This window comes from Leucopleurus acutus (genome assembly GCF_964270905.1).
Source record: "Leucopleurus acutus genome assembly, chromosome: 4".
In the NCBI taxonomy this organism is placed as follows: domain Eukaryota; kingdom Metazoa; phylum Chordata; class Mammalia; order Artiodactyla; family Delphinidae; genus Leucopleurus; species Leucopleurus acutus.
Window position 1 is genome coordinate 115,808,067 of NC_139146.1, and position 24,406 is coordinate 115,832,472.

Here is a 24,406-nt window from a genome sequence, read left to right on the forward strand (position 1 = left end):
TCAGCATTGTTATCTTCTTACAAATTAGTAGGGAAAGAGAAAACTTGGCTCGAGAACTTCAGAAGCAGCTTAGATGGCCTGGGCTCTCTACAGTTGCTGGAGAAGCTAGCCCTTGTCTGGGCTCAGATCTTGCAGCCTTACCTCAAAGTTGACATGGCCGTTGGGAAGGCGGTTGGCACACCCCTCATTGAGGAAATAAATATCTTTGATTAAAAGACTGAAGAATGGTATCACAATCTAGAGAAAACAAAAAGCTCTGGGTTTTTTTGGGCAAATAAACATTTAGACTCTCATCAAACAATATAAGAAGTTAATGAACAGCATTTACTCTGGATTACAGAGTAGGCTATAATTAATTAAGACAGGTACAGTGTTTCCTTTGCCTCCCATGAGAGCAGTTTCCTTCTTTATATAGTTTTGCATAACATGAAAATGCTGTTAGTAACCAAAATGCAGCAAAGATGGGTGGCAGTAGGAGGCAGATTGGCTTCACATTGTTGTTAGTTTCCCCCATTTTTCTCAGGGCAATAGCATATAATCAAATCTGAGAGTTCTAGCTATAATCAAAGAAAAAACATCTAAAAGAACTCTTACTTTTCATTTAGTTAGAGCAAAATATTAATAGAATACCTGCCACTGCAGGTACTAAGAGCTTAAGATGTGTGACCCATCTCTCTGTGAGAATCTGTACTGTTTTTATCATTTAGACATCTACATTTTAGATGAACTTTTTCTTAGAGGAACATTTTCTTTTCCCTTGAAGATACTGCTCAAGATAACATGAGAGCACAGGGTTTTTGGTAATAGTTGCTACAAACTTCCTGTTGAGTAAACCTGGCCTTCTTGTGACACAGCAGGTAAGCACCTGTTCTCATGGGAAATCACCGAAGTGGTACCTTGCACAATATGTTGTGAGGCAGGCCCAGGTGAAGGAGGAATATAAATGTGCCAATTAAAATTAATGGCTGTTTAAAAAACAATGAGCCTTCTTTAGTAAGACTTTCCTGCCTCACATCTTTGGTTTGATATGGTGGTATTTAATTAATTAATCAAAAATAATAATCTCTAAGAGAGTACTCAAAATTCTACGAAGCCCAGAATGAACAAAGAACAAAGCTCTTTGTTCTTCCACTTTGTAACTTCCACTTTCTCTCAAATGCCAACATGCTTTTGAAGATTCTAAATGTGCTACAATGTAAATAATGCTGCAGACACAAATCGTGGACCTATGTTGTTTACCCAAGAGCAGGTTTTTGAAGGTTCCCTAAGCTTATGACTCATGTGGTACACCTATACTAGATGAATGACGGGTCTGGAAAACAAACATTTTGGCTTGTACTTAAAAACATTAAGTATCAATTTTCACTTCTAGGGGGCAATTCAGATTTTTCCCCTAAAGTCATTTAAAAAAAGATAGGCTTTGATTTTTTTTGTTTCATTGATCTCTGAAAATAGCCAAAATGAATCTTCAATTTCGACAGCCCTTTTGAATATACTTTTAATCATTTGCTATTGTCTGGAAGTCTCAAAACTGAATTCGTAAAGATTCCCTCATTACCTTCTCCTTCAAATACTACTGACTATATCTCTATTATTTTAGAACTAAACAGTCATGGTAACAAGGATAAAAGCACACCCGAACTTCACCTCTTTGCAAGACCACTTGTCACTGGCGGGTGCTGGGCTTTGGCTCTGCTAGACCTCAGTTTAAAATGTGGCTCCACAACTGACTGGATGTACAAGCCAGGAGTCCGCCACCTGTGGCTCAAGGGCCAGCCCACCTCACCACCTGTTTTGGAATGGCCTAGAAGCCACACATTTTACATTTTTAAATGGCTGGGAAAATATCAAAAGAATAATATTTCATGAGCATGAAATTAAATGAAGTTAAAATTCCAGTGTCCAGACAGCTTTACTGGAAAACAGGCACACTCATCCGCTCACCTGCTCTTGTGCCACCACATCTGAGCTGAGTAGTTGCAACAGAAACCGTATGGTTTACAATGCCTAAAATATTTAGGATCTGGCCCCTAAGAGAAAGAGTTTGCCAACCCCCGGTATACGCCTAAGAAAGCCTAGTTTCCTCACCTTAAAATGGGAACAGTACCTCACTGACTTGTGGTGAGGATTAAATTCAACAACACAGGTTTGACCTCAATTAAGCATTCCCCCCAAACCAGTGGGCCCCATACAAGGGGACAAGTATTACTGATATATCATCATAAGGAAAATGAGGACTGAATTATTATCAGGATGCAGTATCTGCCTAGTGTAACAGCTTTTAAGCAAGAACTTTCCTTCTGTGCCCTGTTCTGTAGTGCTGGGCCGTGAGATTCACGTGGTGCTGATCACATGAATCATTTTATATACATATATATATATATATATAATGGAATAAAGAAACTGTAGTATATATGCTTGTATGTATATCTATTATATATATGTGTATATATGTGTGTATATATAAATATACAGACACACACACACACTACAATTTCTTCATCCATTCATCCATCAATGGACATTTAGGTTGTTTCTATCTTTGGCTTTGTAAATAATGCTGCAATGAACAAGGGGGTACATGTATCTTTTCTAAACATATAGTGTTTTTGTTTTCCTCGGATAAATACCCAGAAGTGGGATTGCTGGATTGATCCACTATTAATTGTCTGAACCACTCTTCCAAGAACACAGCGATAGAAACAATCTCCCTTATGATCATTCCTGTGCTGTTCCTTATGCCCATATGCCAGACAGAAGTCTCACAGTCTTCTTCAACGTGCCATTTCCTCATGGATGGTTCCCTTCAGATGTGCAGCCCCTACATAAATCTACCACTGTAAAAATCGGGAGACTATAAGGGCTTCGGATTTCCAGAGTGAAGGTGGATGTACAGGCTACTACAGGAGCAAAAGTTTGCTTTCTGAGAGGTCTTTCAATGAAGGCTTTAGTGGGAGAACGTCTCAAGTAGTAATGTTCTCTAATTCCCTTTCACAATATTCTTGGCAACTACACCCTAAAGGCATTATCAGTTCCACAACTAGAAATGAACGCTGATGATCAGAAATGGAATGGTGAAAGGACTGAAAACCATACACTTGTACGAGAAGTGGTTAAAAACCAGGAGACACAAGGACTCACAGAAAAAAACAGCAATTTAAAGATCATTTAATGGCCCTGATGTGAAAGACAGATTTTTTTCTATATGGTACCTAGAGATGTGCCACATTGGCCACCTAAACATAATTCAGAGAATATCAAAGATTATATTACTTTATTCACACTGCCAGGAAGACTTTAAAATAGGAACTGACTTAGGAATAAAGAGAGTCTACCCTCACTTCAAAAAAGAAAACAGAATCCCAATTCTCTTGAATAAAAGATGAAGTTTTATCCCCAAATGTTTTCATTTATAGCCTTTGAGACCACTTGTGAAAAAGAAATGGCGTATTGCTTTAAATTGGTGGTGGGATCATTTGTTTTACGAACTACAGAACACAATGCATACACTCACACAAAACTGGTTAAAAGACAACAAAACTAAAGCAGACAGAATTTAGTAAATGATGGAAAGGGTAAATACTGGAAAAAGCTATTAGAGGTCCACGAGTACAACGTTCAGTGAGATCTTTGTGGAGGGCTGGACTTCAGAATTCCTTTGGCCAGTACTGCAGCTCCTGACCAAGAGAGATGATTCTACAGCCTCTTCCTCGCTAAGGCAGAGGCCCTCTAACTCACGGAGGTCCTGCAGAGAAAGCCTTGCTTCCAACACGGAGAGGTGAAGAAAAGGCTGCAGACAGCCTCCCACAGGTCTTCACACTTCAGGGTACTGGGATCCTCCCATGCATGTGATCATTTCCCAAAGGTTGAAAAACTTCTGATTCGATTTTTCTCAAAGTAGTCACAGGAGTACTGGGATGTGGGCAAATAAACTTTATATTTTTCTTTTTCATTCTCCTCCTCCTTGTTCTTTCTCAAAGAGCTTTAACCTTCTTTTTAAATTTTATTTATATTTTGGCTGCGCTGGGTCTTAGTTGTGGCACGTGGGATCTTCCTTGCAGCATGCGGGATTTTTTAGCTGCAGCATGAGAACTCTTAGCTGCGGCCTGCATGCGGGATCTAGTTCCCCAACCAGGGATTGAACCTGGGCCCCCTGCATTGGGAGCTCGGAGTCTTACTCTTACCCACTGGACCACCAGGGAAGTCCCAGGCAGGTAAACTTTAAAAGCTGGTAAACTCCCTCAGGCTAAATCGAGATCGTTATCTCTGCTTCATCCCTTCTCTGACCTTGTTTCTTTATCAAAATAATAATAATAATAATAATGTATTTACAATATCTCACAAACATTATCAGAACTGATATTTTGGATTTTGTTGAGAAGCAATTTAGCATGTTTAAAAGGTGGGGTTTCTTTTTGTGTTTGTTTTTATTTTAGATCATGGTGGCTGAAGCTTTTTGGGGGAAGTGACTGAGAGGCCCTGAAATTTTTTACCCTCATTTTCGTTTATTTGTTGAAGACATAGTTTAAGTTAGAAGATGGATAGAATCTAAGCAGAAAATAGCTTTCATCAAGCAACCTTCATCAGCCCATTTACTGCAACCAGGTATTTACTTTTCAAATAACATGATCTCCAAATGTCAAAATGACTTATCCTTCCCATGTATGAAATGTGCCAATGAAGGACCCTCTGAGTCAGAAGTACAGTTGATCCAAGATAATGTGAAATTGTTTAAGGGCAGGGCAGATAGAGTGAGGATCATTCATCTCTCAGACATCATCTCTGTACCTTTTCTGCCACCCACATATCCAATTAGTAACAGCAGGCCTAATGCTACAGCAACTAACCTACTTTCTGAACATAAATGACTTAACCATGGGAGGTAAGCTAATTCTTTAAGAGAAAAGGTTACATTAAGTCAGCCACCTTGTGCAGTGTGTAAATGTCTGTTTTCCATTTAATCAAATTACTCTCCAATGCTATTAGTCATCTTAACATAGGACTTAATACTTACTGCTTGAAACGCAACTATGACACATTACAAAATAGTCATTTAAATAATGCAATAATAACATTTGCAAATTTCTCCACCAAGTTCCCTTTCCCTCTCCTCCTTCCACCCTTGCTTTAGCACTCCCCTTCCCTCTGTGGCAAGTGATAAAAATGTCTACAGCACGCGGCCTTGCTTTCTTAGATCTAAACTAAAAGAAGCTCGGTACAGTAGTTCACATTTCAGTGCAACACATGGCAACTCTACTGTGAATAAAACTCCTTTAAACCCATACCTTCTCTCTGCTGCTATGAGCAGTTAAAGACCTTTGTGCTGCCCCACGAAGAGCTGTTCGATAATTGTAGAAATTGCTTGAAGGGTCCATCTGATGCTGAAGACAAAAGAGAGGAGAGTATTAACTACACACTTCTCATCTGCAGAAAGTTTACGAGACCTCACTTTTAACGCCACATAAAAAATTCCAAATAATTCAGGCGCAAAATGTTACGTAAGAGCAAAACAGCAGCTCCACATACCTCAAGAACGTCAAACTTCGCTGTCTTCACTTTGGCCCAAGTTTTTTTCAGTCGAGAGACTGGGCTCATATTCATGCCAGCTTCCAATTTAAAATGGAGGGGGAGAAAAAGAAGGTGGAAATAGAGAAATAAGAGAGGTCATTCTAACCTATGTTCTGAAAAAGTGTTCATTACTAAGTGGAAGGAAGTTAACTTTATACAAAAAACCTGCCAAATGATTTTCCAGAGTAGTGGTCCCATCTCATACCACCACCCATGTCTGAGAATTCTACTTGGTCCACATCCTCACAATATTTGGTTCAACTAGTCTTCTTCATTTCAGTCACTCCCATGTATGAAATGCTATTTCACTGTGATTTTCATTTTAATTTGTATTTCTCTGATGACTAATGAGGTAGAGCATCTTTTCATATACTTACGAGCCATCAGTATATCTTCTTTTGTGAAGTGTCCAAGTATTTTGCCTTTTTTTTTTTTTTTTTTTTGGCGGTACGCAGGCCTCTCACTGTTGTGGCCTCTCCCGTTGTGGAGCACAGGCTCCAGATGCGCAGGCTCAGCGGCCATGGCTCATGGGGCCCAGCCCTCCGCGGCATGTGGGATCTTCCCAGACCGGGGCACGAACCCGCGTCCCCTGCATCGGCAGGCAGACTCTCAACCACTGCGCCACCAGGGAAGCCCCTTTGCCCTTTTTTTCATTGGGTTATTTGTCTACTTAGTATTGCTTTGTAGGGTCCTTTATAGACTCTGAGTACAAGTTCTTTTTCAGCTAGACGTATTACAAATACTTTCTCCCGTGAAATGGATTGCCTTGATATTTTCTTAACAGTACAAGAAGGGAATTAAATAATCTTCTATTACCTAGACTGTGGATCTTTCAGGTCTTTGATGTAGATGAACATCTGTTCACTATTCTCATGGAGTAAGCCAGATAGAGACCTGAAGCTTGGCCAGTATTTTTATGGGGGAGATAAAGGGGAAAAAGAATCTTTTTAATGGAAAAAAGAATTGGTGACAGGGATTTATTAGAATCAAAATTATTGAATTAAATTTGGTAGATTCTCTGGCTTCAAACTGACCCTGACTCTGAAGAGTCAGGCAAATATTCAAATATTTACTGAGTACCTAAAATGTGTAGCATAGCCATATCATTTATCATATAAATTAGAATATTTTTTAACGAAAGAGTCATTAACCATAATTGTGGCAAGAAAACAGGTATAAATTGGGAAAACCAAGACACAGTGTTACCCCCTGCCCTATGTTTATAGAATGAACAGTCACTGGCATTAAAATCCCCATGATACAGAGGAGGAGCAAAGTTTATATGCTGGGCTAATAAGGTCGGAGGAGGATAAGTACTAGTGACTTGGGTAGTCAGAAAATGTTCCAGTTTCTCAGGCTGCCCTCTTGTCTTGCTGACGGAATCATTTGATTTAGTCCCAGATCATATATTTCTATAATGCTTGATACACAAGCTACTCAAACACTTTCTAAAATCCTTAATTTAGGCACATATCTCACGTGTAAGCCTTTATACATAAATATTCAGATGAGGATAAACTGACTAAATGTATTCCATGAATTCTTATGTACTTAAAAAAGATTACACATACTTGTACCAATTTGGATATTTAAAGCATTCTGGACGTTCTGAAACAAGTCTAGATTAAACAATACAGTTTTCATTAACAAAACTGTACTATCTGCAAATTTTCAGTGGATACATTTCACAGGATCTATAAAAATAAAGGACTCATATCTCTCAGAAAACACTCACAGATTATTGCCATCAAGGAATTAAAGTTGCCAATGTTAAAACACTCCCGAGCTACGTCAATGAAATACTCAATCATCCTTGCTCGGTGCTTCTTCTTTACAGGCTGTATAGAAAGAGAAAAAAGAGGGCAGTTATCCAACATGTAGACCCAACAGATGTAAAAAGTATGAAAAGATAATATAGAGGGCTAGAAGAAGGAGAAAATTCATTTTCTCACCATGCAGATTTCTGTAGCAACCAAGTAGCTGAGACGATTAAACCATTCCACGTAAGCTTCTAAGTTTCGTGTTTTCTTCCGTTCACTGTAGCAACTCTATAGAGAAAGGAAAGTGAGCAGAGGAGTTGGAGAAAAAAAGAGTGTATTAAGCTCTCCTTTTTTTCAGATGTGGGCCTTTATTCTCAGTGTGTGAATTAGGAAGGCTTTCTAGGATAAGAGTGGGGGTTGGGAGGGGAAAGAGAGAGAGAGGGAACCACTAACATTCTTGACTCTCCTTACAGAAATATCAAATCACTTAGTATAGTCCAGTGAAAACCCGAAGGTCTAGAAATCTATTCTGCTGCATTCATGACAATCTATTCTGATGAATTCATGATTTGTGCCTTCTCTCCCAGGAAGCTAAGTTACTCTTGGGGGGAACTGTCCTCAGAAGCACAATTCAGAAACAAAAAAAGGGTCTTGGCTGCATTCTAAAACAATCTTGACTAATTAATGGGGTATGAATACCAATTGCTGTGCGCACAGCACAGAGAAGCTGAAAGCGCAGAAGACTAGAAAATTTTCTCTTAAAATTAAGTCTAGGAGACAATTTTGGAACTTTGTGTAGCAAGAAACTAAATATCTTCCAAGGTAGATAAACAGAAGCCTACATCATCCTGGTCTTTAATAGGGTGAGTGACATATTGTTGAAAAACAAAAAGAAGTTAAGCTCATCTCAGAGTTCAAGGCCAAACTTGAACAGGTTAATTACACCCCTCTTTCCTTCCTTCCAAATGAAACAAACAAATTTCAAAAAATTCCACTAGCCTCCTATTGCAAAACCTAATCTTGACTTCCTGTACTGAGCAAAACTATTCTAAGGGCGGAAAACAGCTGCTGCCCCTTCTCCCAAAGGAGGGCTTTCATTAGTGGGTGATGCAGTCTTTGCTTAACAATTTGAAATACTTCCTGGAGGTCACTGGCGGAAAAATTTCTTATGTGTGTGTATACCGGTTTTACAGCCAATGCCTAGTGTCAGTTTCTTTCCATATGGGCTGCATCAGGCAACAAACCTGTCATGAGGGATTCACCTTAAAACAAGAAGCAAGGCAGTAAAGACCCAGCCTCAGCACACTGGATGTGCATCCTGTCTTTATAGCTTCTGCTATTGTTGAATCATGAGCAGAGCATCCTTTCGTATTTTCCTTCTGACTTAATCTGCTAAAACCATTACCCTTTTATCTCCTACCTTCACCACCACAAATGCCCGCACCTACTTGCTTATTAAATTTCCCAATAAGGAGGAAGAGAGGTTAAAAGTTGGTGGTAGGGTAAGAATATCATCAAGGCACTTAGAGACCAGGCTCAAGAAAAAATGTAATGAATCAGGTATGGCTAATGAAAAACAAAAAAAAGTTTTTAAAACCTAAAACAAAATTGTTCCAATTTCTGTCTCTCGTACCCACTATCATAGACTAAAGAATTCCATTGCCAATTTCAGGGCTGACCTCTGGGTAGACCAATTACCTTGTCATTGTCCAAAGGGTCCTTCTGCACAAATGCCTGAACAAATTCTTCTGGGCCAATATAATTGAGCCTCTCCTGAAACACAAACCCAGCAGGTCAACAGTATTAAACACAAGGAGAAGAAATGGTCTTTCGTTCTGTCTACTGACTTTTTTTTTTATTTTTATTTATTTTTTTTATTTTTTGCTGTACGTGGGCCTCTCACTGTTGTGGTCTCTCCCGTTGCGGAGCACAGGCTCCGGACGTGCAGGCTCAGCGGCCATGGCTCACGGGCCCAGCCGCTCCGCGGCACGCGGGATCTTCCCGGACTGGGGCACGAACCCACACCCCCTGCATCGGCAGGCGGACCCTCAACCACTGCGCCACCAGGGAAGCCCCTGTCTACTGACTTTTAACACTACCCTCATTTTTTAATGTAGCTTGTGAAATAAGCCTTTAACCCTCAAAATTGTCATCATCTTCAAGGTCTGAGCAGAGGCAGTTTTCTGCTTGGGTCAGTGCTACACTAGAGAGTAAATGGCTGAGCGAGTTATGGAAAAATTAACTAGAAGGGGAACATGAGGAAGGTCAATAAACTCTTTGCTCTTCAGTCTTGCTTAGTATTTATTTTAAAGTGAACTCCCAAAATATCAGAAATAGTCATATTCAAATGTCTAAACAAAACACGTTCCAGCTATTTCATAGATTATTTCCCATTTGGATTATTCTAACCCCTCCCTTGACATTACCGCTGACAAACACACTGTCTGGTTGTCAAAGCAAATCAAGTGTGGGTTATAAAAGACAAGGATGACAATGGCCTTACTAGCTCTATGTGAGTCAGCTGCTGGGCCAACGTGTAAGGGTCACTGCAGACAGTAATAATGTCCCTTTGTATGGACTGTGGCTTGGTCTTGAGAAGTGTGAGCCGATCTGTTGACGTGGAGCTGATTTTTGCCAGGACTTCCTCATACTGGCTGAGCGCGGCAAGTTTGCGGATTAGACATTGGATCATCTGCTGGACATTCTTCCTGTATGTCTGCCAGGAAACAAGCAAAGGATTACCTCCTTGCTCTGCGTGTCTGTTTTCACCACTATGCAAACTCAGAGACTCTGTGCTTCAATGCTTTTACCTTCACGTTGGACAGCCACCTTGGTTGAGGGCAGTTAGAGGATACAGCTTCGCTCTAACAGTTTAAAAGAGACACATACACATAAGGTGTCTTTTCAGATTTGTAAGACTTAGTTCTTTTCTCAGGCTGCTCTTGAGAGCACAATTCAAGTTGGGCCATGAAAACACAAGGATGATTTAGATGAGCTACTGAGGGAATCCAGTATAATAAGAACCACATATAACTAATGTTCTCTGGGCTGGCATAGGAATGTACCGGTTTTCTTTTAGTAGGTTAAAATGTGTTGATCTCAAGTCAGAGCATCCTTTTCCTAATTCTTTTTCTTTAGAGTCCCCGTCTAGATTTTTCTCCTTCTAGCATTCCCAATCTCATTAGTCTAAGGGTACAGACAGCTACTTAACAGAAATACACCATCACTTCCTACTCAGCCCCCAACCACCTTCCTGACTTCCACATAGAACATGAGTTACCACCAAAAAAAAGCAATGGATATTCCTTTTTGGTATCTGACTTCCAGTTGGGTCATGTCCATTTCTTTTGCATTCATGAGTCAGTGCTAATGTTCACCACCAAACTCTTCCACATGGCAATTCTACTCATAATGCTACTACCAGGTGACACCTTGTTTGTTACTACATCATGCTACCGCCACAATACTTAAGAGAAATTGGTTTTAAAGCAATGCGTGTATTATAGATAAATGTCAACCTCTTGACTTTTAAAATAGTTGTTAAGTCCAAGAAAGAGCTCCACAATCAACCAATTCCTAAGGTAGAGTTACATGTGTAAGTTAGGGTATTCTTTTATTCTTCCTTTTTCAGGCAAAAATTGCCAAACTAACACTTATCCTTCTGGGTAAACTGTGACACCTGTTATCAAAGAAAGGCACACAGGCTGCTTCAATGCTAACGTGGTCCTTAGGTTAACAGCTCCAAAGGAGGACAGTCCTAGTGAATTTACAGATGAAAGCCCTATGTCCATGCTTTACTAACTAATCAGCTCCTTTTAAAAAAGTACCACAATATCATTTTCTGAGATTAATTATCTGAAAATTAAATGGCATCTTACCTACAAGTCTAAGAACCATCTTTTTTTACGGAAGTAATTTGGTTTACCAGAGCATATTATAAAACTTTAAATGAATAGATATTTGCATACTTAAGCCAAGGAAAATTAAAAATAGAAGGAAATGATCAATTCTCATATAGTCAAGGCAAAAAGGCACACACAACCTTCTTTCTTTTCTTCTTCTCTACTTGTCTGATGTATATTCCTGAGTTCTTTAAACTGGTCCATTAGATGACCTTTTTCCCCTCTACATTCACAGACCACCCTGAAGTCACTAATGAAATACCTAAGTGTTTAAAAAATTGAGCCTTCAAGGAACCTATCTTCCACACAGCATTAAGGTTATCAGTTAAGAAGATGGTATCTATTTGGTAATATGGTTGTCACTCAAAGAAAATGCCTCTTGCTTTGGAATTCGAAGCAGTTAAGGCCAAATTGAGGGCTATTTTAAATCCCTCGCTGGGGGTGAGGAAAATGGGTGAGGAAGGTCAAAAGGTAGAAACTTGCAGGTATAAAATAAGTCAGTCATGGAGATGTAATGTACAAGATGGTGACTACAGTTAATAACATTGTATTGAATATTTGAAAGTTGCTGAGAGAGTAGATCTTAAAAGTTCTCATCACAAGAAAAAACTTTTGTTAATTATGTAAGGTGACATGTTAACCAGACTTACTATGGTGATCATTTTGCAATACACACAAATACTGAATCATTATGTTGTATACCTAAAACTAACAGAATGTTACATGTCAATTGTACCTCAATAAAAATAAATTAATAAAAATAAAATAAAACCTGCGTCCCTTGCTTCTTCTACATTCATAATCTTGAGTTACATAAAAATCGATGAACTTAAAATGGTTTCTTCAGTCTTCTGTTCCAAATGTCATAATAAATGCTCCTTGGGTGATTCTGACATGCAGCAAAGCCTGTCTGGTGAAAGACTCTTATTCTACACTTTAAAAAATGCTTTTTAGGGAAAGAGGTAGAGTAATGGATAGTGGAGGATTCAGCTAGTGAGCAAAACGCAGCAAAATATGAGGAGAACATGTATGCAATAGGGTATAGGGGAAAAGCTATTCGAATAACAAAGAACGTGAGTGCGTGTGTGTGTGAGACAGAGAGAGGATATGTGTGTGACCTCTTTAAAAAGTTTGCTGCTGCCATTTGATTCCATTCGAGAAACCAAAGCTTCGTGTTGTTAAGCATGCTTTTTTACGGAATCATGGATTGCCAAGTACGTACTTATTCTTTTTTATAACTTCAAATGCCAGTGACAGTAATTACCTGGCAAATAAAGACAGAATAAAGACAGGCCCCGTAAGGAAGAGAAAATTGCACTGTACCCACTATAGTCATTTGTCATGTAATTGAATCATCAGTTTCATTTCGGGTTTCTTGCTGTCAAGTCCTAATAAACCTCTTCATTTTGGGCAAATCCTTAGGGGAGGGGGGTAACATATTAAGCCATACTATGTGGAACTGTCCTAGCAGATTCAGAAGAACTCAACTAAATTATATAGAGGGCACACCTGGATCCACTGACTGCCAAAGAAAATCCCTAAAGTCCCAGGCAAGAAGCAGCAAGTCCCAACCCAAGTGCACACTCCTTCCCATGGAGGGAGATAACTTTTCAGCAGAGGGAAATATTTTTTTCCTATTCCAGTAACCATTAGTTTGTTCACTCATTCGTTCATTCATTCAAACACTCCTGAGAGCCTTTTAACTACCAGATACTGGGCTAGGAGTTAAGGATGCTATCTGAACAAAAGGAGCACAGCATGGAGTCTAGCGAGGAAAAACAAGTCATAAAGAAAGTAATTATTAATCACAGAGTGTTCTGAAGGGGAAGGGTGGTGAAAGCCAAGAATGGGGGGATGCCCATGGCTGGGGAGGCCAGGGAAGGTGTCTGCAAGGAAAGACACTTAAGCACATGGCAGATAAGTGGCCTCCCAAGCACAGAACTGAGGAAAAGAGCATCCACCACAAAATTTTAGGGCTGAAAGGGACATTACTACAGGGAGGTTACCTCTATGATGTAGAAATGAAGAAGGAGCAGAGACTTCAGGGGACTTGCCAAAGCACTCAAGTCAACCACTGCCAAACGTGGACCCGATTCTGAACACTGTCTAGAAGTGACTAAAGGAATACAATCTCACTGGAAAACCCAACCTGATCATGGCAGGTGACATCTCTCCACTCAAGCCCTAGGCTTATCTTCTCATATCTTTTCACACTCAAAACCGTCTGAAGATCTCAGGTTTATCAAGGATTTGTTATTAACACAGGATGGCTGATAGGAAGCCCAGGCACAAGGCTATCTGGTCCCCATGCTTGGTTCCAATTCTTGAGTGGCTTGATCCTGTTAAAAAGAGATCGGAACCAATCTGGCCAACACAGATAGAAGTGACCCCCGTCATGGACTCCCATGACAAGAAGGACAAAAAGCCATCCATTTGGTATTGTATCTGAAAAAGATTTTTAAGGTGTTCCTTTTGGGAAAAACAAGTCGTCATTTCTACCTTTTAAAAAGGCAACAGAAGGAAGGGAAGCTGACTGCCACATCAAGTTAAGTACTGACACAGAACTTAACTGAAGTGAAGCACTGCCTGACTCGGAGCTCAGCCTCCACACAAGAAAAAGCCCTTATGATGCCACTAATCTTTTGAGCAGCTTGCCATAAACTTAGGTCACGGAGCCAGCACTGACCCTGTCAAGCAACACAATAGCTTCCCCTCTAAGAAAAGATTTACTATAAAACTGTGATGCTTAACTTTTGCCTTTGTGAGTGACGGACCTACCAATTCCTACCTTGCTAGAACCTGTTACACGCAAACTAGCAAAATGATTAGAATAGTCATAATTTGCAGAAGGACTCAGGGAACCACTCATTCAGGCTTGCAGAAGTAATGGCTCTCTTGAGCACCAGTGTTCAATATAATGTCATGGGGAAGTGTAAAAGGGTTAATTCCATTTTCATGAAAACATAATGTGGGAAGCAAGTGAGTATTTTTCAAGTGCTAATCTTATATAATTTGTCTGATTTTTTTTAAAGTTAGGGGAAACAGTATTAAAATGTTTTTGCCAGAAGTAGACAGACTAGATAGGTGTCTTGTTCCATGATCTTGACAGCACAGCCCTGAAAGAATGATTTCTCCAGGTAGGTTATTCATAATGGGAAAATGCATTTTAAGATGGATGAAACAAGACATCACAGCCTTTGCCAAATGCTTCATCTACCTTTTTCTAACACTGTATCTGTGCCTAAGTACAGAAACTACAAAGATATCCTTGCCCAACAAGCCTCAAAACAGAGTAACAGCCTTCCAGGCCTGCTTCAGAGAGGATAACCTTGAATTTGTCACAGCTAGGTAGCTCAATTGAGGGAAGTGATATTTATGAAAGATTATCTAGCAGACTTACTTTCCATCTCCATCTAAGTCTAGGTGCTAAGCCTTGAATCAACTTCCAAGCACAAGACTTGGATCCTTTTTTCTTTGTCTTCTCCACTCCTAAAGAATTACCTTTGCTAATTTATATATTAATCTTTTGGCCTCAGTTTTTTATCAAGGAGCATTTGTTATAAACACTATACAGAGCAGTTTCCATGATCTCATTCACAAAGTCCTTGCAGGAAATTTTTTTAAATTTTCATTTAATTTAATGCTTTGAAGGATTACTATGCTTTTTCTTTTCTGACAGTGAAAATTACATAACCAACTGTATTTCCCTTTTACCTGGAGCTTACAGTTAAAATACAGCAATCTTGTCCTACTCTACTGATTCTCAGTATTAGCACATTTGTTTTCTCCCTTCCATGATACAAACTCTCTATTTCTGATTTATTAATATATTACTTATTACCTGTTAATATATAAATATGTTATTTTACATGTATTAGTGCTTATATCTCCTAATGTGATATTTATAATCTAACTTGCTAGGTCAAATCTTTTTGGAAGGAAGAAAGTTATAAATAAAATAAAATGAAAACACACTTGCATCATGAAACCTGTGCTGAACATACCTGACATGAACATACCCCCAAATTACTCACATAAAACTCTAGATCACATTCCTTTGAAGTGGGATTGTATAATCATCCCCCTTTGACACACCAAACAGACCAGTATGCTATGGAGAGGACCTGCCCAAAGGCAACAACAGAAAAGAAGCAGTAGAGATGCCGATGCATAATTTAGCACCACTTCTCACCAAGACCCTGCCTGGAAATTCGAGTAATTGTACTAAATTCAGGTTACCAACCTCCTCACCACTGGCTATTCGGTGAGCCAGATCTTTTAAGTTTCTCATCATTCTTTCATCCCGAAAATCATAAGGAAATGTTTCTGTCCATTCTGTCAGGAGTTGAAGAATTTTGGGTGCAATTTTTCTTATCTGATTCTAGGGAGAAAAAGCAAATCAAATTCAGTGATATCTATCAAATAAATAATTACAAACAGGGTTAATGGTAAACTTCTAGTGCAAAGTCTTTGGGGTTAAAGAAGACTCTAGTCTTTGGGGTTAAAGAAGACTCTTGTCCCCCTTTCCCAAGTCAATGTCAAGTGCTACCAACTTAAGGCAGGACGGAGGGATCTTCCATGGCACTAGATTTATATTTGTTCTTTATACCTTTCCAATTCCCTCTGCATAGCCATGATACCATTTATGGACCTCAGCCTGGGGAGAAGCTATGGTTACTTAAGGAAGCCAACTTCACAAAATCTAAGCCATAAAGCTATCAAACTTAATGGAAAAAAATGTTAAGTTCAAATAAGGTATCATTACCTTATCACCACTAGGATCACTTAGTCTCTGGTGCTCAACACATAAGTGGCAAACTTTGGCCATTAGCTCATACGGATGCATAAATAACCGAGAACTCAGTAGGAAGGTAAATATGTACGTTCTCTGTGGCAAGAGAAAAAAAAGTCATCATGGTTATATTCTCTCTGAAACTAGTATCTTTCCTATATATTATACATCATATAGCACTAAGTTCTCTTTAGCAAAGTTAAAATGCTACAGTTTCAAAAGTGATGCTTACTAGTAGTGAAACAACCTAAGATGGATTTCTCCTTTACTTTGTGATATATATTTTCCCTTAAACCATACTAAAAATAACAGAAGTACAGGGTAAGTTTAGCTACTAAATTATTCACAGTACAGTTTTACATCCATCCTCTGGGAGCCAGGATACCAGGACATATAACTCAGTCTAGTAAAGAAGAATGAAATTCAGCCCAGGGAGATCAATCTAACTTAAATATACCACCCATACAGATTCTTGTTCTGTGTCCAAATATTATGGTAACTCAATGGAAACCAAAAAAATCACCCAACCCACATCAGCTCAAGAAATCTCCAGTGGGTCCAGTATGACACACTGGAGCATTTGTGTGCTTGTGTCAGAACATTCAAAGACAGACTTTCCAGTAATCTATTTACTTGCTCAAAGGCTAAGCAATTTGATAAAACATAATATCACACGATATACTTTTCTTTAACCACAATGCCTCCCCAGAAGCCAGTAATGAAGTAAAGCTTATTTGTTATAATACTTTCATACTCCCAATAAGAAGAAAAATTCCATGGGTTTTTCTCCCCCTTCGGTGCCTTTTGTAGCTCATAAACACTTACAGGGCTGAACAAGGGATGCCTTTTACTTTTGATTAGAAGTTTTCCCTGTGTGGCAACATATTTGAAAATGCTACGTAACAAACCTCACACACACAGAGATAACTCAGTAAGAAACATTATGGTGAACTACAGTGGCAAGCACAAACTAGCCTCTGCACACCAAGGTCATTATTATATTTATAAAAACATTCGAATCTAGCGCCTGGATATTTTCATGAAATCTTTATCAACAAGCAGCTGTTGCATAACAGGGGCAGCCGTAGCACAAGGGAAGGGGGAAGAAACATCACGTGCCCCAGAAATAGAAAACCTGGGTTTGAATGTTGATGCTGGGAGTGAGACCATGTGCAAATTCCTCAACATTCTGAATTTCAATTTCTTCCTCTCTAACCTCTTGGAATTGCTGTAAAGACTGAGAAAATGTAAACGAATTCCTTAAATTAGAAAGGATTATCCATACAAATGTCAGTTATCAAAGTAAAACATAAACAAGTGAGTCTGTCATCTGATGTCGAATCTATAAAGAACTGCATCTTGAATGTAACTATTGTTCTCTTTTCTGTGAAGTTTCCCTGTGTAACTTCACTTTTCTCAGCATAGTTTTGGAAAACAAAAAGGCACTAACCATTCTAGGAGCATCTAATGTTCTCTGGCATTTCTATTTAAGGACCAAGGTATGTGCATGAGTCAAACCTTACAGGTATTTCATTTAGATGGTCTCTGACTGACTACAATGTGATACCAACCCTGAAAGGAAAACTGATACACAGACATATCATAACCAGGTTCAATCTGATCTCAAAGCACTCAATAATCAATATGCAATTTCTTATTAGAAAAATTCTTAGTAACCCAGATAGAATTCTGCAGCATCTAGGGTCCCTGTCTATTCTATTGTAAATTCTGCTGGATACCGAGGACGTGTTTCAGGGGCACATGGATACCTACATCCGGATAGTAATCCACGTTAGGTACTAAGTGCTGGATGAGTGCTTCCAAAGATCCGGAGAGGAGGTTGTTGTCATGGTAATACAACCCTCCACAGCTGTCCTCCGCAGACTGATAGAGGTTTCGGTTGTAACCGCTGCTGTCAAACATTGCTGAAAAGGGAGGAGTTTGAGGCATGCTTTCCTAAAATGAATAAAAAAGGAAAAAACAGTGTCAGTAATATTCAAAAGAAAAGTAAACTTTAATAGGCATTAGGCTTTCATAATCACGAGGAAACAGGCAATTTTTAAAATAGGTTAGGTTCTGATACAATCTGAGAACCCATCAAGAAGCAAATTGCTCTTTGGATAACACATGTATGTATTTTTTTTTTTTTTTTGCGGCACGCGGGCCTCTCACTGTTGTGGCCTCTGCTGTTGCGGAGCACAGGCTCCGGACGCGCAGCCTCAGCGGCCATGGCTCACGGGCCCAGCCGCTCCGCGGCATGTGGGATTTTCCCAGACCGGGGCACGAACCCGTGTCCCCTGCATCGGCAGGCAAACTCTCAACCACTGCGCCACCAGGGAAGCCCATGTATGTATATTTTTGAGTACCAATGTCATCCAATAAAATACCATAAAACACTTGGATCAAAGGCTCCAATCTGGACTTAAATTCAAGTCTCTGGCTGCCGTGTTTAGATATCATTCCTTCACATTCGGTTATGAAGTCAGGGAGGGGAAGTGAGCTTTAAATTGCTTTAATCCCCTGAATCAAGTATTATCCTAAGGTGGAGATGTGTAGGCCTTGAAAGTTGGATGGGAAGAATTACATAACACTTAAGAAATAAATACCAGACTAGCATTGGGCATATGAGGAGATAACCAAAACAGAAGTTGAAAAATTGAAATTGTAAAAGAGGCCTAGAAGTAAAGTGTGTGTGTGTGTGTGTGTGTGTGTGTGTGTGTGTGTGTTTATAGATGCACGCATATATCAAGAGATTTAATGCTGACTCCCCAGCTTTCACTGGAAGATTGGATGCTATTGATTTTCACCCCCTTTGTGTCAAATTCTTTTGGGGTGCAGAGCTCTATAAAGCCTCAGTTCTCAGTAAACACACAGGCTGAGCAAACACCTGATTTGGGGAGCACTGCCTTCATCCGTGTGCTCTGCAACTCACAAAGCCCTTGTCAGCGGATGCCTGGTAGAGGCCAAAGGCTATTAAGTTATTACTTGGATTCCTAGGGACAGAGTTCCCAGCCCCAAAAACAGACTCCAGTTTCTGGCAGCACGTCTGGACAATGGAGGCAATTCAGGAGCTGCAGAGAGTGAGGGCTTCAGAGGCAAACGATGAGGGGAAGCCAAACTCCAGGGCTTGGACTGACAGGGACAGGGTGTGTAGAGGCTGCAGGAGGACACAACCTGAGCTAATTCCTCTTTTCAAGATGCTGAAAAATATCTGTATCCGAAAGGGGGAGGGGCGTGGGGCCTGTCTGAGGAGGCACGTCCATTACTCCAAGTGCATCTGTTCTGGTTCCCACTAATGGGGGCCACAGCATCACAATGTGCGCGCATGCCTGGGCAGGGGGTGGCCAGGGGTGGGGTGCTGGGAAAAAACAACATCCATTATAAGGTGACTTGGCAGGTGAAAGTGGCATTTAGGGAAAGAAGCATCAGGAAAGAGAAATAGAAAAAAAAAAAAGCTTCAGTATTTTGTGCTCTGTCCCATCCACAAACCAATGCTGAGGGAGAACATAAAAGGATCCAGCACAGAGAAGGAAAGACAAACATCATATGATATCACTTATATGTGGAATCTTAAAAAAATTATACAAATGAATTTATTTACAAAACAGAAACAGACTCACAGACATAGAAAACAAAGCTTCGGGTTTACCAACAGGGAAAGCAGCAGCGGAGGCAGGGGCGATAAATTAGGAATTTGGGATTAACAGATATACACTACTATATATAAAATAGATAAATAACAAGGACCTGCTCTATAGCACAGGGAATTACATACAATATTTTCTAATAACCTATAATGGAAAAGAATCCAAAGAAGAATACATATATGTATAACTGAAACATTTTGCTTTACACCTGAAACTAACACAATATTGTAAACCAACTATACTTCAAAAAATAGCTACAAGTGGGAAGAAAGTGAGGACTGAGAATCACTCTGTCTGGGGAGACTTGTCACTACCAGAGTCATCATCGCCATCCCTCTCGCTTGGGCAGGACATGGTCATAATGGCCAAAGGAGCAGGAACTGAGGATGTAAATGTTAACACAAATGCTCCCCACTTAGTTGGTAAGACCTCACACATAGGAATCACGGTTAGATGAAGAACTCAATGTTAACATTTTATAAGGCAACGGACAAAGTATGTTTCTGTCCTCTTCAAATTGCCAGTTTTCTATGAGTATGTTTCATGTGCAATATCATCTTTGCAAATGGGTTGTCCCTGGTGGGAAGAAAAACAAGAGCCTGTCTACCTTTGCCCTGAGAAACTCAAAATGTCCTTAAACTGGGACACCAGGACCTGAGATGAGAAACATCTGAAAGTTACTTCTTCCAGCCTGGAAGGAACCTCCCTCTGGATGTGGCTTTCCTGCCTCTGGCTTAAAAAAAGCTTTAGATGGTTAAAACCACACAATATCCTTGGTATCCAGGATGACAAGTGGAACTCACTCTATCCATGCCCTTGAAGTTGTTTTTCTTTTTTTTTTCTGCCAAGAACCATGAATTTTCCTTGATTTCTCCACTTACTCAGTACTACTGAAACCGTCCTAATATTAAGTGCTTTGGAGAGAAGGTTGGCCAGGATTTGGGAATTTCAGAAAAATCAGAAAATGTTAAAAGTTCAAAAGGACCATAGAAATCAAATGGTCCAAGATGGAAAATAGATTTCATTTCACTTCCTAACGGCAATCAATCCAAACTGGTTGCCAAAAGGCCGGATGAAGAGTGAGGATTCAAAGCCTGTAACTGGGTGGGGAATGTGTGCTAAGGGATTAGCAATGACCGCAAAACAGTCACAGAAGAAGCCAAGGCCCAAGCGTCATGACAATCAGGTCCACTCTTCTCTGTCCATCAGTTTGCAAACTGAGACCTTGGGCGGTGAGGTGAAGTGACCAGGCTAGGACCACACAGCCACATGGCTACAGCACCACGTGAGCCCCACGGCACTCCTCTGAATCTTGCACCCCTGCTGCCTTTGGTAGATTGACAGGAAGCACCAACCACAAAATAGTCACAAGTCACTCAGAGCTCCCTTTCAAAGGATCGGCACCAAAAGCCACCAAATATTTGTACTTATAATTATTTACTCCCATAAAGTGGACAAGGACCCAGATTTAATGAAGCCCTAATCTAGGGCTTAAGAGCTGTGAAAACTTTGGAAAGTCACTTACTCAGCCCCTGCCCCTAGGTATGTTTTTCATCTGGAAAATTATTTCCAATTTTGCTCACTCCTTCCGAAATTCTAGATGATAACAAAACTACCAATTTTCTTTATAGCGAAGTTAGAGCATTTTTAGAGCAATGGCAAAAGGTCTTTGTATTGTTCCTTGGAAATGTGTCACAGGATTTCTTTGAGGAGGCACAAAATATCAACAACAACAAAAAACCCCTCCAACCAGGTACCAAAAGAAAATACTACAAATAGCAATGGACACCAAACCGAGATAAGTTAATTGAGGTTATAGTTTATTATACTTAAAAATCAAATTTAAGAAGAGAATCTATCATAGGTTGTTTTCTGCCTTCTAATTAGCACAAAGTCTGTTGCCAATCAGCTGATTGACCACAAACGAACTTGACTGTTGAACTTGCGTAGAGCAACAACCAATGGCTGAGATTTAAGTCACTCCAAGAGACCCAGCCCCTTAGTTACATGCACAATGGTCCTATTTTCCCACCTTGCCATATACTGTCAACTCCTTAGGCCTCCACCTTCCTCAGTGTGCATCCTTATACTATGGGATCCTGTGTGCTGGAAAAGGTCTCCACAGTCCACAGCCCTTTACTTCTCTGATTCTTGCTCAAGGCCGCTCCCCTGAGAAATGCCTAGATGCACGGTGGGCAAGGCTCTGAGAATGTCAGCAGCTCCCGTCTGTGTAAGGTTTACTGCCCACAAATGCCTTTTTGGATATTATATCTACCTTGTTTGGCAGGGATCCTTACTCTGTTTGACTGCATAAGCACGGGTTCAGAAAAACTTCATTACTCAGCTGGGGTTACACATCGGATAAGGGACAAACAGGCAGGGTTTCAAACCTAGTCTTCAGATTCCAGGTTCAAAATTTATTACACTACATCATGTTATACTGCAAATGGTCTTCTTTGAACTTTTAATGTTTAACCATAAAATTAAAAGCCTGTCAGTCTGTCCCAAATTGCACGCTATTAGAAAAATTCACATTTTACACGTTCTACATAAATCCTTGCCCCAAAGATGTACGAACGTCATTAATTACTCTTATTAAAAAGCAACACTATCAACAAAAGTATTTAAGCTACTGACCTTTGCAATCAAAGCATAGTGCTATCTAGACAGACTTCAGAAATTCTAATATACACTTCTTCATATTTTATTTTCTTTGAAATTGGGATGCACATAAATAGTTAAGTGATAAGAAAACCTGTTTAACTGTCTTTTTTTAGCAATATATAAAATAAAAGAGCATCTTACAATGGATGACATTTTAGATTCAACGAAATACAGTAATACTTGCTTGTACGTACTTTACAGATTTCCAGTAAAAAAGATCTGATGAGACAAATGACCAAAAGAGAGATCATGGATCACGGTACATGTAACTAATTTCTGGACAATCTCTAGCAAGTGGTCAGTCTAACCATTTTCCAGAAAGATCAACTGCCTTGTGTAATAGATGCATTTGATAAACGAGGGGAAAGGTCAGCAGAATGGCACAGAGAGTACTGCTTGTGAAGTGGATTTTTAAGTGCCTAAGAAGATAAACATAGTAGATTTTTTTTTCCTCTCAAGTACCTTTCTTCTGATTACCCACATCAAGAACCACTGTTTGTTCAGCATTACTCAAATTTGACATCCAAGACTTTAGTTCTACCTGCTTCAGTTCTGGAATGAAAGAAAGTGAAGTTCAGAATATTAAATATTGGCTTGGTTCTTGTTTAAGAAAACAAATTCATAGAATATCCAAGTACTGCACATGAGAATCCAGAGAAGCATTTAGCCCCGGATGCTATTAACTCCAGGAACCATTTGCTAAAGCCTCCCTGGTGGAAGAAGGGCTAAGTGTAAGGCGGTTCCTACCCCACAGCTTCCATTTATTTTCTTTAATCTCAATGTAGCTCTGACTTCTTATCTGCAGCAAATCTTCTCTTTACAGCTCACAATTACTATTTTCTGTCTGTTGGGTTCTGTAAACTCTCAATTTACTCTTCTCTACCCTTTCCAACATAATCTCAACACCAGCTTCTCCACCGTCTGCCATCCTTCTTTAGCACAAATTTTGCCCAACCCAATATACCTGCTATGGGGACCTGCTAATCAAAACTCTGGTTTAGGAAAAACTGACTATTTCCAAAATGAGAATATGTGACAGCATTAAGTACTGGCCTTAATTTGCTGTTAAGTCAAACTTCAAAGTAGCTAACTCCTTTGGAAAAAGTGAGATTTATATGAGACGCTTGAAAAAGCTGCTGACTCTATTCAAATCACTACCAGTAAGATAAGACAGAGGACAGGTTAATCTCACAAGCAATTCTCACCTTGCAAAATTTCATTTGTAAGCCCGTTGCTGGAAACTCAGAATATATTGTTTGGCCAGTAGCTCTTAACTTTTTAGGAAAAGATCACAACTTCTCCACACACTGCCCCCAGAGAAATCGACCACCAGGTTTGTATATACTTTCAGGGAGTTCAGACTCCAGATTAGGAAGCACATGTGCTGGCCTGTACAGAACCTGGATTGTATTTATCTACTTCCTCAAAGAAAGAGAACATAGTGGTTCTGAAGGGAACCTTGTTTTAACACATTGAAGACTTTCTCCTTAGAAATCAACCAATACATGTAAATATTTTCTAGTAGTACTGATCCAATGGCGTTGAAGAGAATGAAAAAGACACTTCTTTCGGTTTGCATAGAGATATTTAAATAGCTCCCCCACACACACATTGAGGGAGCACTTTGGGATAAGGGGGAGGCAATGAGACAATGGGAAACAGATTTTGGTTTTAAAAACAATGACCCAGGGCTTCCCTGGTGGCGCAGTGGTTGAGAGTCCACCTGCTGATGCAGGGGACACGGGTTCGTGCCCCAGTCCAGGAAGATCCCACATGCAGCGGAGCGGCTGGGCCCGTGAGCCATGACTGCTGAGCCTGCGCGTCGGGAGCCTGTGCTCCGCAGCGGGAGAGGCCACAACAGTGAGAGGCCCGCGTACTGTTAAAAAAAACCCCAAAAACAAACAAACAAAAAAACAATGACCCAGGCTAAAAGAAAGCTCTGAGCTGCCAAAATTAGCATACAGATTACAGGTTCTTCTGGAAAACTTCCCAAGAGGAAGTAAAAGATATCCAACCCACATATACAAGATGAATGTTCTTTCTTATATTTAACTTGGGAAGCTGAAAAGTTGG

At 39.9% G+C, this 24,406-nt stretch overlaps 1 protein-coding gene across 5 annotated transcripts in view; it reads right to left on the minus strand.

Annotated features, from left to right (window-relative positions):
- Positions 1-24,406, minus strand: part of RASGEF1B (RasGEF domain family member 1B) — a 34,839-nt gene that overhangs the window by 4,526 nt on the left and 5,907 nt on the right. For all 5 annotated transcript variants that reach the window (XM_082837817.1, XM_082837813.1, XM_082837814.1 and 2 more), the window contains 10 exons: positions 17,796-17,978; positions 15,996-16,118; positions 15,474-15,611; positions 9,832-10,044; positions 9,027-9,101; positions 7,521-7,616; positions 7,304-7,406; positions 5,527-5,606; positions 5,286-5,381; positions 142-237 (listed from right to left, as the gene is read on the minus strand). In XM_082837817.1, the coding sequence (XP_082693943.1) occupies positions 142-237; positions 5,286-5,381; positions 5,527-5,606; positions 7,304-7,406; positions 7,521-7,616; positions 9,027-9,101; positions 9,832-10,044; positions 15,474-15,611; positions 15,996-16,118; positions 17,796-17,972 (1,197 nt within the window). In that variant the 5' untranslated portion in view covers positions 17,973-17,978. The remainder of the gene's footprint in view (positions 1-141; positions 238-5,285; positions 5,382-5,526; positions 5,607-7,303; positions 7,407-7,520; positions 7,617-9,026; positions 9,102-9,831; positions 10,045-15,473; positions 15,612-15,995; positions 16,119-17,795; positions 17,979-24,406) is intronic.